Genomic DNA, 15802 nt, shown 5'->3' with positions numbered 1-15802 from the left:
TTAGACTCAGGTTCTTCTTTTGAAAGACTCTAATTCAAGCAGCTTTTAATGTTGCAAAAATGACATACTTGGTTGTAATTGTGCATTACAACCAATGCACAATTGGTTTCCATGCTGTTTCCATGCTGCATGGATATCAAATGCCAAATTCCATCAAGTCAGTCTAATTTAACAGAGACAGATTCCATGGATATTTTTGTACATTTCCTCTTTCCTCCCTCTGTGAACACTGGAAACTACTGTCTTCTCATTGATTGTGATAAGCTCATGGGAGGGAGCAGCAAAACATTGCAGTGTGTAAAAGAATGTCTGTAAAAGCAAAGAACTTCAAAGGGGTGAAGCCCCCTTTTATTTCTGAGCGCTCAGTCATGGACTAACTTCTTTCATTTCACTGCTGAAGGTAATTATGGTTCAGGTCAACCATATTTATGGTTTGATTCAGTTGGAACGTGTCACTGGCAAACTGAGAGATGGGTATTGGATATGAATCAGAGGGACTTGATGCTGAATGAATGTTCCTTGTGCCCTCTGCCCTTACACACACACAAACAGGTATGTAGTCTCACAGGGATTTTTGAATGTGATAAATTTGTTTCTGATACTACCTGCCTGATTGACACTTAAATCTTCATCTCTCTCTGTTCTATCCTTCATTAAATATCAGTGCTGATGCTCTACAAGTAGACCAAGGGTGTGGAACAGGTGAGTGCTCTTATCTGCAGCAGCTGGCAGGTGCCTAGTGAATGAGTTTGAAAGTTAGAAGAGAAAATTAATGTTCTCATGGCTGAAGGAGCTGAATGTGGCTCTGGGCAGCTGGATCTCTCCTTGTTTCTGAAGAAGAGTTGCACACATGTTCCTTGGTATTTAGCTATGCTGCTTCTAGGTGTTTAATAATCCCAATAGGGAGAGGTTTTCCCTTAGCCCCTGTAACTTCAGTGGCTGCAGGAGGATAAGGTAAAATCTTGTGCACTATCCTATGGATTGAAGCAAGCTCAGCCCTCAAGGCAGTGCTTTTTGGAGGGTCACCCCTGCATAAAACAAAGCAAGGAAAGCACAGTTAAATGTGCTTGGCTGGAGAACTTGCTGAAGACTGAGATTGAAGCTCTTGTGCAGACTGAACTGTGTTTTCCTCCTCAGGTAAAGATTCCTCTAGGACTAAACTGCCTCCAGGAGGCTCTGATAATGCACTTTGTGTGGGAAAACTTTAGGCTGTTATTGGCAAGTGAGTATTTGAAGTGCACAAAGCACAGAACATATTGCCCCCTTGGGGAAGGGTTATGCTATTGGGAGGTTCCTAGATAAATTGTCCCATCTTACTCTGCTAGCCAGAACTTATTTTTATGACCACTTTGTTCAGACTCTTATTGTGGGGGTGGAGTGGTGGTGTGTGCAGAGAGATTGGAGTTCCTTCCAACCTTTGTCTGACCAACAGAGCAGAGTGGGAGACCTGGAACTTGTCTTATTCTCGTTCGTGCCTCTGGCTCTCTGCTGCTTCAAATGGCTGCTGCTGTCTGGCTTCAGAAACACCAGCAGCCTTCCAGTTTTATTCCTTTCCCAAAATGAATGGGCTGTTACAGAGATTTCTCTCCCTTTTTTTTGCAGGAGTCAGGGTAACCTCTGTTAGTGACTCTGAAGTGCTCAGTGGGAGTAAGGCATGCGTAAAACATCAATATTGACAGCAAGATTACTGTGGCTTGTCGTGGCTTCTGACTTGCAGGCCTCTTAAAACTTTGTAATGGAGGAGCAGAATCTGCTTTGAACTGAACCCTGCCTTGATAAGCTTGTGTACAGCCAGCCCCTCACCCCTGCCAGGTGGTCTTTCATGGGTTCCTTAGCAAAGGTCCATCTATCTATAGGCAATCCTGAATCAATCCATCACCATTGAATGTTCCAATAATGTGGAGACTGCTGGTTACAATTGAATTTTGTAGCTGGACAATGAGCTGGATGACAGCCTTGATCCTAAAACCTGGTTACCTGGGGAGAGCATGAATACAGCCAAGAACAGGGGAAACTTAAGCCTAACTTGGCTTTTATCTGAGCTTTCCAGTAACATGTGATGGGATAGTTTCCTCTTCAGCCAGGTCACAGCAGTAAAGACTGACCTGGTCCCAGCCAACTGAATTAGCTGCTAAACTTGATCCTGATGAGAGTCAAAGCACATTCAGGGAGGTGTGTATTTGTGAGTAAGAAAGGAATAATGTAATTTTATAGAAGTGGATGGTTCAGGAAGAGATAACCCAGACAGCCTGGCAGCCTTTGAATTTGGATTTCTTAGAATGTAGAGGGCAACTTGTGCTCCTGGCTCAAGGGAATATATAAATAACTAACCCCTCCTAATGCTGGGCTGCAGCACAGAGTGTATGGATTGCTGTTCTGGCAGAGCAAATGGGATGCTGTACTATTTACACAGAGAAAAGGGCACAGTTTGCTTTCATTGAGTCAGAACAGCAACTTTTTCCCAGTGAAAGTCAGTGACCTTCTGATTTTATTGAAATTCCTCGCTAGGATTGCAGGGAAATTGATAGCTCCAGTGAAAAATGTTATGAGGAAACTTGGGGAAATCTACCTAGCTATCAAAACACTCCTACTGTTTTCTGTGCCCTAAATGTTGATCTCTGCTAAGTATAACACACAGTGTGTTATCCTTATGGAAACAAAAAGATAATTCAGTGCAGTTGTTTACACAGGACAAAGCTTTAGGGCAAATCACAAGCATCAGAAATGCCAACCTTTCTGAGAGACTTCTGTCATATTTATTGAGTGGGGAGGGTCAGTTTGTGCCCAAACACATGGAGCAGGTGCTGATGAAACCATCCTGTATATTAAATGTTCTGCCACTCTCAGAAAGAATTCTATTCGTTTTGCCTTGTCCAGTTAACTCTTTACCAAAGCCACACCAAATCTCCATTTCAGTGAGCTCTACAACAGGCTTTGTGCAGAGCCCAGCTGGGGGGATTGTTTCTGCTGGAAGAACTTCTGAGCTGTTGGGACCGTGGTGAGCTGGGAGACCACAGATTTCAGGAGCTGGAGCTGTGTCCTTCAGCCCAGTGAGAGCATCGGCTCCTGTGGGGGAGGTGGTGCCTGCTGTAGGTCTGTCCCTAGCAGGGCAGGCAGCAGAACTGTCACCCTTCTGAAAGAGGTGGTTAGGCAGGAATGCAGCCTCTTCCATTCCTGAGCTGCACAGTCCTGATTCACCAGCCCTTGCTGGGTCCTGATCAGGTCAGCCCGGTGGCTCTGACACTGCTCACTTTGTTATCCCTTCTCCAGTGAAATGCAGCCAGATAACAGGCAGGGGGCTTTTCTCTTATGAACCACCTGGAATGTCCTCCAGGGACCCCCCAGGACAAAGACAAGTTTGGAAAAAGTGAGCAGTTTGGACTAGGAAAGAAGCAAACACTGCTTTTGGGGATGGCTCTGTGTGTTGTGGTGTGAGTGCTTGGATGGATGGATGGATGGATGGATGGATGGAGACATCCCTTATGCACCCTGAGGGCTTAGGGAACACTGTGCAGATCCCAGTAGTGAGAATGGAGGGAAGATGAAGTTTCCTGTCAGTGTCTTCCCATCCATGAAATGATTGCTCTCACTATGCTATCCAGGAATTAAGCTTTGATATGTGAGTGTGTGGCTCTTCTGGAACCTACAGTATTTTAGCTGGGTTCTATGTTACCTTCTATTTTAGCTGGGTTCTATGTTACCTTCTCTACCCTCTGCAGTCCCTTTTCTCTTTCACTGTTGGATGACAGGGTGTAAAAACACCCAGAATCTCCAGGGGTGAACTGTGAGTCCAAATAAACTTCTGTTGAGGGGTGTGGGAGTTTCAGAAAGTCAGTGGGGTGCAGGTACGGCTTTGCCTATGGAAGCAAACTGCACCTCCAGCTTTCTGAGTAAGCCTGTGAGATGCTCTCAGGCTGTTCCCCATGTGCTCTGGAAGGTGAGAATTTCTTGTGTCCTCCAGTGTCCAGGTGCCCAAAGCCATCACTGCTTTGCTGAGTCAGCAGAGAGCAGGCACCCCTCAGCATCTGTTCAAGCTCCAAGCAGGAGTTTGCAGAGTATCTCCAAATGGAAGCAAACTATTGATTTTGTTGTTCTATTTAGCCTGAAGGGTCCACAGCAACATGCTGAACCTACACAGTGAATGTGAATAGATATCCTCTGGCATCAACACCCCCATTCCCTCTGGAAAAACACATTGTCAGCTGGGATCAAGACGTGAGATCTGGGTCTGTAGCCCCAGAAGGAAACTGTCTAAGTCAGCAGCTTGCAGGCCATGATGTGCAGATCCTCTGTTGTCTGTGAAAGTCTTCCAAGAATTAAATAGGGTGTGAGAGGAGGTGGTGTTTGGAAACAGCTGGAGGAAATGGACCAAGTGAAACTCTCTCTCAGCAAGGACCAGTTCCTTGGGATGCTGCAGAACATCACACTAAATATTCTGGTGATGAGCATGCATGAGATCCTAAAGGAGCTGCTGTTTGGATAATTTTGTTTGCTTGGTTGGAATATTCTTTCTGAATAAGCAGCTCTATATTCTCTGCCATCCTGGATGCATGCCAGTAAAAGTCCTAAACCTTCCTTCGTAGCATCTGTGTATAATATAAAGGGTCATTTATAATCTCTGTAAGCCATGATGGGGCCTTTCATCACATTGTCTGAAGCCTGCTTGCATTCTGGAGGCTGTTCTTGCTGACTTTTGGCTTGCAAAGGGAAGTCTTAGGATGGTTTTGTCTGTCTGTCTTTCTGTTGTAATCACTGTGCTATTTTATCTGCACTGAGTGCCAAGCTGGATGTCCTAATGTATCCTTGCCCATCTGTGTTCCTGTTTTTGCCTCACCTGCCTGTGTGCCACAGTAAAAATCCCTTAAAGTTGTATTTGTAGCAAAATTATGCTATTTATGGGAAGCCAAGAGTGTGATGTACCTTTGTGAGTACCTTTGTAACCAAACCCTCTCTTCAGTTGGTAAAGAGAGAAGTTGGAGAAATGAGTGCTCACATTTGATCTCTGTGCTCACCTGGGGCCCCCTCAGCTGTGCCCACAGACCTGATCCCCATTTACAGACCACAGATCCCTGACAAATCTGAGATAAGTGGCTCTGGAAGATCTCCCTGCCCACCTGAGGTCACCTCAGGTGTGCCCACAGTCCTGATCCCTGTTCATACACCACACATCCCTGACAAATCTGAGATAAGTGGCTCTGAAAGACTTCCCTGCCCACCTGGGGTCACCTCAGGTGCGCCCACAGTGCCCACTCCCTGCTGGAAATCCAGGGGGGTTTCTGGTGAGCAGAGGCAGTGTCTCATGAAAGCTGCAAGCTGAGCCCTGTCCCTGCTCTGGGCTGGTGGCAGTGGCACAGAGCCACCCCTCCCTGGGTGTCCCAGCCCTCCTGGCCGGCTGTAGCCCAAGGGTCAGCGAGCAGCCCGCTGGCCCCATGTGGTGCTGGCATCTGTGCCTCCTATTCATGGAGATGGGAGCTATCCAGAGAGCAGGGATTCCTGTGGAGATGGGAGGGGAATGCAAAAAGGGGGGAAAAAAAGAGCAACAAATGCTGTAAATGGTGTGTTCTGGGGAAACTGACAGACAGGAGGTGGTTCAGGGAAGGAGAAGGGGATGTGCAGGTGCATTTCCACTTTGATTTTTGGTGTGCAGGTTTGGAGAGTCACTGTGGTGTTCTATTGAGGGCTCTTGCTTTAAGATAGATGAGGAGCCAGGAGTCTGGCTCTGGTTCAGCAGGGAATGCTTACACAAGCACTGGGTGTGTTTTGGAGCACAAGTTGGTGTCTCCGTGTCCCACAGTGACCCCAGTTCTGATCCCCAGTCAATAGGAAAATGACTCTCAAACCTGTTAACTACACTGATGTACAAAAGCATCACAAAAGATTCCCCACCAAAATATTCACAAAGAAATGAACCAGTATTTGGCAAAATGAGCAATACTTGCAAGGGGGAAATTTTTTGTGTCCCCTCAAGCAGGTCACTGGAAACTAAAACTTTTTTTTTTTTTTTTCAGAGAAGGTCCCTGGAGGATCTTTAGGTCTGAATTCCCTGTGCTCACACTGCAGTTCCTTCTGTCTCATACACCTTGCAGTGAGGGGTCTGTCTCTCTCTTGAGACAATGTGAGACACTCATCCCTCCCTGCCTGCATTTTCCCTTGCCCATTTTTAGGCAGTAACCTCAGCAGGACAACAACAGAACTTGTTCAGCACCCAGCTCATTCAAGCCCTGCTGACAGAGAACTCCACCACACCAAAAAGCAGAATTTTCCTACTCTGCTGTTGTTCAGAATGGTGGGAGGCTGGGGAATGATACCATAACAAACAGGGTGGAATTAAGACCAGTACAATGGGAGCTGACTATCAGGAGATTTGGAACATGTCTTTATTTTCCCCAAGTCCTATTGTTTCTGATAAGTCACAGAACTAAATTATGCACTGTAAAACTCTGGCCTCTGACAACCAAGCAAGAGGCATTGCTGGATCTGTGGTTCAGGTTGGCAGGAGCTGGGAATCTTTCTGCAGCTCTTGGAAGGAGAGGGTGGGGTGAGAAGTGAAGACTGCAAGTCAGCCTGGCTATGGCTGGCAGAAGAAACCACCCCACCTCAGATTCTTGGTCTGTTTGCCTGCAGTCTGGGGTGTGTTGGTTCCCTGGTTGTCTCACTAACGTGTGTCCTCTCTCTTTGCAGGCACTGGTGCCACTACACAGTCACAAGGACAGTCTCCTGCCAGGTGCAGAACGGGTCAGAAACGGTGATCCAGAGAGTTTATCAGAGCTGCCGCTGGCCAGGACCTTGTGCCAACTTAGTCAGGTAAAAATCTTCATGTCTCATACTGCCCAACCCTGCTGTCCTTCCCCTTGGGCTGGGTGCTGGTGAGGGCTGCAGAGAGGGTCGAGTGGGATGTCCTGCTTTGGGGGGCTGTGCCTGAGGAGCACCAGTGGTGATAACTGCAGGAAAATCACAGGTGAATGTAAGTGTAGCATTGCTTCCAGTTCTAGGAGCTCCCTAAACACGGACAGGTCTAACTTAGAAAGGAGACATTGTTTATTCTGTGCAAAGTGGAGATTCCCACAAATCAAGAACACTGAGGTGTAAAACATTACATCTTTTATATAGGAATGTTTACATGAACCCCCATAATATACATTCTCCTATTTATTTGGGTGATATAATCTTACACAAGATGCTTGAAACATAAAGTTCTTTTCTTTCATTAAGCAACTTCTATTGTAGAAGTTATGTGACAACATCAGTTTCATTTACAAAAGGGGAACAAATTCAGCCTGGGGACAGATAGTTCAATTCAAAGACATCAGTATTAGGACAAGTTATGTGAAACAGTTTAGCTCAGGCTGTAGTGCCACTTTGTGCTTCTCCACACAGGAGGCTGCTGCTGCTCAGGCATGAAAGCAGATAAATGTTCAGAGTGAGTGGGCAGGTGAGCAGGGGTGCTGGGTCAGTGGTCCTGTGGGACTTATTGGTATCAGTCCCCACACTCAGGGCTGTAGTGGAAATATTGATCCCATACACTGGAAAGCTGTGATCAAATCCCTTACAGGCAACGGAGAACAAAGGTAATGTGCCCTGTATCTTTTGGGGTGGAATTTCTTTAGACTTCCTGGATTTCAGTATCCTTTAAAGACACCTCAAAACAGAACGTTCTCTCCTCAGACAAGAAACAAAGCTTTAAAACGGCTACGTGTCAAAAACTTGCCCTGAGTCTGCTTTGCCTTTTGATCATTTATAGTCTTGGAACCTACATATAAGAAGGAAAAAGAAGTGTGAAATAGCTGTCCCCAGCTACCACCTTTCAGTAAAATGTCTGCATTGTTGTGCTTTGCCTTCTCTGAAAGGCATTCTCAGAGCAGAATAGTGTTACCCACCCAGTTGGGAATTGGGGCAAAAAAGCCATTGTGCTCTAAATTTGCACCTAGCTTCTAAAACAATTTCCCAAATAGACAAGGCATAACTTAGCTCACAGAACTCAGTCATTTTATTGTTATTGTTACAAATTCACCCACAGGGCAGTGGTTGAGGTCCCCCTGTAGTTGATAACCTGGCCAGAAGGTGACTGCAGGCTGAGCCCCACCTCCCTGTTCTTGTGACACTTCATCTAGAACTCACATCTTGCATGGGGCTGTTCCCATTGTTGGTTCTCCAGTTTCCACTTGGCCAGTGGTCAGTCTCAGTTTTTTCACTTGTAATATATCTGCTTTGGTGTCTCTTTTGTCTTTATGCAAGGCTGTGGTTGAAACACTTCATATTTTACACTGTCATGGCCAAACTTCTGTTGAAGCTTTTTAATTTCCCAGGCTTTTTAGGCACATAATTGTCATTAGAAACTTGTGAGCTTTCACCTTGTCTCCTAAACTTGCCAAAAATCTTAGTTATTTTTCGTTTTTAACACAACTGGAATTTCATAAGAACCAAACATTTGATCTTGCTATTAGTAAAAATTCCTTTTGTGGGCCCCTGCAGTTGATTGATGCCATTGATTCTTACATTAACCCAGAGACTTTAGGAGTAGTGTGTGCTGTTGTGACATTGTTCATGGAACATTTTCAGTTTCAAATGTAGTTTGGTTTGTTTGCCTGATGAGTCCAATTGTTTGGAGACAATGCAGAGCAGCAGAAGACATCTCAATTTTTCTTTCTGTGTGAAAATATCATGGAAAGAAGCTGAGATTATTAAATATTCAAGAACTCAGCTGGTGAAAGCTCAGCTAACAGGAGCTGCATTTTTAGAAAATGATCACTATGGAGAAACCTTCCTGAAGAGATGGGAGGACATCAATGCTCTGTTCCCTTTGGGCTGGGAGGAAATGCAGGACAACAGGATGGAACCCTTCCAGGGAAATGCCTGTATGCCTCTAGGCACATATTGCATGACATTCTTGCATAAAGTAGAGAAAGACCCTGCACCTCTTTCCCAAGGATCTCTCAGATGTGGACAAAATGCTGGAACTCATCCACTTATCTTCAGAGGTAAAACAGGTCCTTGATAATGTCCCCTACTGCCACCATCTGAAAGGGAGAGCCCCAAGAAAGAGTAACAGCAAAGGTGGGATCTGAGATCTGAGAGTTGAATGGGCTGTTGGATGTTATCCCCAGCCAAGACATCTTCTCTAAGTGGTTGTTTGTTTTCAGTAATGCACCTGACTTTGATAAGAGAATGAGAACCGCTGCTGAAAATGATGACTCTTGTGAGTGTGACTGCTGTGGGCAATGTCTGGCACCCTGAGCCAGGTTGTGTGACAGAGATGATGTTTTCTGAGCACACAGCAGCCTAGCACTGCTTTGTTCCCAGCCCATAGGGATGCTTGAAATGGCTTTCTTTTTTTCTTGGAGTCAAGCTGAAGTTCTAAAACGACTTTTTTTTTTTTCTTTTTTTTTTGTTAAAAACCTTTTTCCTCCTCTCGTGCCAAAATGAGTATTGTCTTTTTAGGAAACATCAATCTTGCTCCTAATTCAGGTAAACCCCATCTCCTGTTTTGAGATGAAAACTCCTCATGCATAATGGATAGAAATATAGAAAGGATAGTTCCCAAAGTCACAAGGCAGTGTAGTGCCTTTCCTGTTGAGAAACTGGCTTTGAAGGGGCTTGTAAGAGTTTAGCAGCCACCAACCTGAACAGCTTCCTTTGACAGGTCTCTGAAAATCCTTGCTGAAGATGAACAGAGCACAAAATTCAACCTGGCTGCCCTACTTGTTTCTGTTTCCTCCTTACCTTGTCTGTATCAGTCTCTCTTTTTGGGATTTCTGGAATTCTGGCTTCAGCAAGGTCAGGCTCGTTCCAGGTCTGGTAGTGGCTAAAAATGTTCTTGTTCTCTACATCCCTGCAGTTGTTCAGGTAATATAAATATATATACTTTTCTTTTGCTAAAAAAGTAAATTTGAAATGTCTTTTGGCTTTCTCTTGTTCTTTTCCAGGGAGGTTTGTGGTGCCTGAGCTTGAATTGAAGGGCACAGAGTGTTCTGTGTGGCTGTAAGCAATGCAACATGTCAGCAAGCCATTGGCACCATTTTCCTTTATAGTGTTTCTCCCAGCTTTGATTTGAAACAAACTGTTTTCATCTCCTTGTTTACAGGAGTCAGCCATATCTGGGAGAGCTTTCACTCTGCCAGCACCCCTTATCAGGCTGCTCACTAGCAAAAGGGATGTCAGCCAAGGAAAAAGGCATCTCTCAGCCTCGTGGTGACAGCTGAGAGGGGCTCTCTGCTACAGAGACTCTGCTTTTGAGCAGACATTGCTGGGGCCAGACAGGATTTAGTCCTTTTCCTGTCTCCCATTCATTCCTGTTGGGTTTCTTTCCCTTACTGCACAAACTGCAGCTCAGAGTCAAGCCTTTGGCAGAGGAGGATCTGTGAGATCCCAGCCTTGCAGCCCTGGCTGTGGGATGTCCTTGCTGTCCATTCACTTGCTCCTGGGAAGCTGCTTCAGCAGGAGTGTCACCATCTGGGCTGGGCTGGGCTGGGATGAGCTGCTCTGTTCCTGCCCTCTGCCCCAGGCTCTTAATTTAGCTTGGGTGCTGAGTTGCTCTGGAGCAGTCTTGGCTGGAGGATTTCCCTCATCACATCTGTTCTTGAGCTCTCTCCATTTGTGCAGTGAAGGCTTCAGCTCCTGTGTGCCACAGGCTGTGCCCTTGCTGTGTCACACTCCTGGTGCACGGGCAGCTCTGCAGCAGCCTGGCTGAATGCTTCAAACTCATGTGCCATTTGTCTGTCTAAAGGAAAGGACAACGTCCCTACCTTGGGGTGTCAATGGGAGCCTAATCTCTGGTTCTCTGCTGCCTGCATGGTTGTCCCCAGCCTGGTAAACCCAATTGTAACCCTTCTCCTCAGCAATCCTTTTGCTGCAGCAGCTGCAGGGTGATGCCCAGTCCTGCCCTGCCTGGGACACTGCACTCCTCAAGGCTCACTCAGAAGGGTGGTCTTGAAGGCCAGGCAAGGATTTGAGACCTTTCAGTTGTTGGAGCTTCTGTGACCTCCTGTACCTTCAGACCACCAATGCCACCTCACCTGTAAGGTGAAAAGAGAGCTGCTTTTGTCTTACTGTGTTTTATGGCACAACAGGGCAGCTTCTTGCTATACTCTAGCTGGCCAAAATCAGCCAACTTTTGATTAGACTATTTGTGTATGATTGTTGTGGTCAGTAGTGTCTTTGGAGGTAAATGGATGGGATGAGTGGCCTTGGCAGATCATGTGCTGTTACAGCCTTCAGAAGACAAACACTTTCTGCTTCAAACTGTTGTTGCCTTGAAAATCCCCATCTTCTCTGGAAAATCCCCATCTCATCTCTGGAAATATTCTTCATTTGTGGTGGGACATTCCACCTCCTCTCTTAGTTGTCCCATCCTTGAAAATGAATGTTCCCATCCAGGCTGAGTTTTTATTATGCTTTGCTGTACTCTGTGGTCACAGAGCTGTCTCACTTCAGCTTTTGAGTCTCCTGTCTCTGCAGCATTTTCTGCCTTCAGAGATTTTGAAGATTTTCCAGGAAACCCAGAGCTGGCTTGTACAGGAATGTGTTTACCTGGTCTCTCCCTTTGATAAGAATCACTGAAACTCCAAACATTAAATTATTCATCTGTTGGCTTTAAACTTCACCCAGAGATGGGAGAGATGGCAGGAAAAGTGTTCTTGCAGCACAGCAAATCTGGGCTGTGATGCCCTTTCAGCTGCCTGTCACTGCCTGTTTTTTTATTTCAGTACTGTAGCTGGTTTGGCTTATCACAAATACTCTGTGCATTTCATGTAAGCAGACTACACATCTTGCATGGATCATCTTGTTTGGTGTTTTTGAATGCTGGGTTTTCTTTTTTTTCCCCTTCTTTTCATTTAAATTGAACACATTACTGCTCCCGGAGGGATTTTACAAGCTGGTTTGTAGAATAACAAAGAAGGAATTCTGCAGGCTCATCCAATTTGGTCTTCTGTGCTTTTGAAAACTCTGTTGCTACAGGGTCAGTAGGAGAAGTTGGGGCTCTGTCACCCAGGAGATTGGCCTGTAGATGCTGTTTCCCCTCAGTTTCAGAACTAGTAATGCCACAGGGAAATCCTTCTCTCTTTCTTGCTTTCCAGTCAATTGAATAATAAATCCCAGAGCTTATTCCAGTGCATTAGGATTGCTATTTGAAGTCCTGTTACACATAAACTCTTTTATGTGTTTAATTCCCTTACAACTCCACATCTTGGAGAGAAATGTGCTTGGAAAAAGGCATCTGCTCTCTGAAGCACACATGGGGTAGAAATGCAGGATGAACAGTGCTCCTGCAGCAGGGCAGACAGAGGCTCTGGGTGCGTGGGATTGGAGCTGTAGCACAAAGGGGCATTCTCAGCTTTGAACAATGGCTGTGTGCTGCTGCCTGGGCACAGGTGGAGGGTCACCTGTTCCAGGGCTTGTGCTCAGGCTGCTGATTGAGGCCTTTTGATCTTGCCCAGACATTCTCTGAGCACTCCTCCTCCCTGCTGCAGTGCTGCTCTGCAATAGCACTGACATCTGATTGTTAATAAAGGCAGGAGCTGATGATTACTCTGTGGTGGCATAGAAACATCTGTCTCTGTGTCTTTGGCCCTTTTTCTTGAGACAGAGAGACTAATTTTTTTTTTTTGCTGTGGACAGCAGGGCATGGCAGGTAGATCAGTTTGTTTCCTGGATTTAGCATTTTGGTAAGTTTGAACCAGATGTGTTCAGAGCTGAACAAAATCTTCCTCCCCATTGGCAAAGACAGAAGACACAATGAGCTCCAACACTCCTGCAGCTGCAGGTTGGTTGTTTTTTGTTTAATCTGATGTCTGCAGGAGCATATTTGGAGCTCCTCTGGTTATGTTGTTCCCTGGAGAAGTACTCTGTTTGTGGTAGGGAAGCTGGAAGGGTTGGGGCTGCAGGAAAAAAGAGCACAGCTTTGAGTCACAGTGATGGTGTCTGCCATGCCTGTGAGTGCAAATGAGATGGCAGAGGTGCTTCTTGTCCCTGCACCAGCTGTGGCACTGCTTTGAGGTGAAGTTGTCTTGTCTGTGTCTCACACAGGAGCTCCCTGGTGTAATCAGTGTGTGGTAGGCTTTGAGAGGAGGGTTATGATGGTCTGTCTGGGCATGGTGGTGTTGGGAACCAAATATATATTTGATAGCTTCTCTGAGCTCTTAAATTCCCTTCTTTCCAAGTGCTCTGAGATATGGTTACTTAACTTGATGGATTTGAAATCTGATTTCTGAACACTCTGATTTTCTGTGGGGAGTTGCAGGGTTTTGGCATGTCTGTAAATCGGGGCTTTGGTACCAAGAGTTGGAGAAACTACCCAGGCTTTGTCCTGGATGCCTTTTGATGCACTATTGGAATGAAGATGAGGGTCCCTGGACTACAAGGTGGCAGACTTCAGTGCCATGAGAGAAGCAGGCAAACCAGAGCTTGGATTCCTTGGTTTCTGGACTCTTTGCCAGTCAAAAAGGCAAGTTCATTCATCTTGTGATCCTGAACCCTATCAGGAAGTGATGGTGAAACTTCCAATCTGGCGCTTGAATAGAAACCAATAGGAGCCTCTGAGGGTCACTGAGGTCTCCTTGGGCACAAACTGCAATGGCTGAATGGGTCACAGTAACAAAACCTTCTCTTGTGATGTGGAAAGGAGTTTCACGCCTTCCTTCTCTGTGGTCTTTGTGCGCAAAAAGCTTTGTTTGTGAGTGTCAAAGGGCAGGGGAAATCCAGAAAGGGTGAAGGTATTTCCTGTGTGTGACAGCCTGTCCTGCTTGGGTCATGGCAGAGATCACCCTGTCTCTTTTGACCTGATTTTTGAGGCTTTGATCCAGGAATGTGACACTCTTCCCCTTTCTTGTGTCATGTCTGCCTGTTGTGTTCAGTGACACCTCCTTGAAAACAAGGGGAATACATCCTTGTGTGCTGAGGAGTGAGACTCCTTGGCTGCCATCCCTTGGTGTGTCCTGACCTCTCCAGTACTTACAGCTTTGTACCCCCAAATCAGTTCATCAGTCAGCTCATGCTCCTTCCCCAAATTACCTCTTCCTTGGCACTCACTTAGAGCCACAAGCAAGAGATGCTATTTCCCAAATGATAATTGCATGTGGACAGGCTTGTGTAGCTCATCCTACAGGGATCAGGCAGCTCCAAGGGCAGCCATGTGTTGGCTCTGCTCTAGGAACAGCTGCTTGAGCTTTCTTTGGAGAAACAAAGTTGTCCCACTCCCTGGGATGTTGTTGTGAAGCCTCAGCAAAATCCCTGGAAATGACTCCTGACTCTTGCAGTGGGGTGGCAGATATTGGTGGTTTGTTCTCCCTGAAGTGCTTGGGGTTCTCCTGCTGAAGGGAGCTGTGTGCTGAGCACATCCTTTGGCTCCCTGAGGAGCAGAGCAGTGCAAGGTTGTGGCTCCTCCAAACTTCTTCCCCTCTCCTTTGGCAGGTTTCTGTGCAGTGTTTGTGGCTTGAGTGACATCCAAGGGAAAGGCTTCCCTATTTTGCTACCAATCCTTTTTTCTGCCTCTTGTGTTTTCCACACATTTTCATTCAGGGGCTTCTGATCTTTAACAGGTATCTTCCTTCCCTCTCCTTTTCCATATATGTTTTTCATCTCCTTTAGTTGCAACACTACCAGTGTCAGGTGGTGGTGATGCTTTGCTAAAGGTGCTTTCTGTGCTTCCCTCCTGGAACAGGAGTCATAAATCTGCATGATGTGTCTGCACCAGCACACCTTGGTGCCATGTCACATAATTGAGGAAAAATGAAGCTGTGAAGACAGAGCAACTTCAGAACAAATTGGATTTGCAAACTGGGCCCACTTCAGATGCCTGAGTTGAACAGTTGAACAGAGCTGCACACATCAGGACACTTCCAGGGAATTCAGGGTGGGTGGTAGACTGTGACAGCTGAGCTCCACGCTTGTCATGCCCTGAGAAGTCCTCCCTCATTTGAGGATTAAACTAGAGCTACTTCCCCGACACAGAACTGCTGCCAAAATTCCAGTCTGGCTCAAGCCACTCTCCACACTTCATAATGAAGTTTGAAAGAGTTTTAACATCTTGGTGTTGGCAGAAACATGGTTTTAAAATCACGGTGTGGTTGGAGACACGCTGGCTCTGGACACTGGTAACAAGGCTGGAGACTTTCATCTGAAGGTCAAATCCAGCTGTGGTGTTAGTGACAAAGTCATGAACTTGTGACTGATGCTTTGGGGCTTACGTGTGGAAATATGTCTGAGTCCAACGCCAGCACTGGGAGTTAGGAGACCTGGGTTCAGTTCCTGGGCTTTGCCAGAGCTATTCTGAGAGACCCTCAGCAAGACACTCACAGTCTTTGGTCTCTTTGTAAAAAAGCACTGAGGTCTACCTACATCAGCGTGTTCCAAGTCCTCAAACTCACACATCTGTGGACTCCTGAACACCACTGGATGCGGAAGAGCAAAGAAATAGGTGGGATGGGCTGGCTCTGTGCAGCCCACACCAGCCAAGTGCCTGGATCACTGCTGTGGGTATTAGCAGGGGCTGGTGGGCTTTTTGGCAGTTCCAAGGGTGAGGACATCCTGTTCTCAGGAGACTGTGCTGCTCTCCCTCTCTGGGTGAGGCTGCTCCCCGGGCAGGCAGCCCTGTGCTCAGGAGGAAGCCTGTGCAGCTCACCCTCTCCAGTGGTTACAGCAGAACTTAGTTTCTGTGTTTGGCAGCTGGCACAAATCATCAGCAAACAGCTTCCTGAGAAATTAGCTTCCCAAAGACTCTGCTAACCACAGCTGAGCTGCTCCATCTTTCCAAGGCTCACATGGGCAGCCTCTCCTGGCAAGCCTTTGTTACTGCTCTTTGGAGCAG

General features: G+C 46.3%; 1 protein-coding gene across 7 annotated transcripts in view; it reads left to right on the top strand.

Annotated features, from left to right (window-relative positions):
* The window catches only part of COL26A1 (collagen type XXVI alpha 1 chain), a 169658-nt gene that overhangs the window by 15917 nt on the left and 137939 nt on the right, over positions 1–15802 (top strand). For all 7 annotated transcript variants that reach the window (XM_074556866.1, XM_074556869.1, XM_074556865.1 and 4 more), the window contains exon 2: positions 6682–6804. In XM_074556866.1, the coding sequence (XP_074412967.1) occupies positions 6682–6804 (123 nt within the window). The remainder of the gene's footprint in view (positions 1–6681; positions 6805–15802) is intronic.

The sequence above is a fragment of the Zonotrichia albicollis genome, chromosome 22 (assembly GCF_047830755.1).
Source record: "Zonotrichia albicollis isolate bZonAlb1 chromosome 22, bZonAlb1.hap1, whole genome shotgun sequence".
Lineage (NCBI taxonomy): Eukaryota > Metazoa > Chordata > Aves > Passeriformes > Passerellidae > Zonotrichia > Zonotrichia albicollis.
This window is presented reverse-complemented; position numbering and strand designations above follow the sequence as displayed.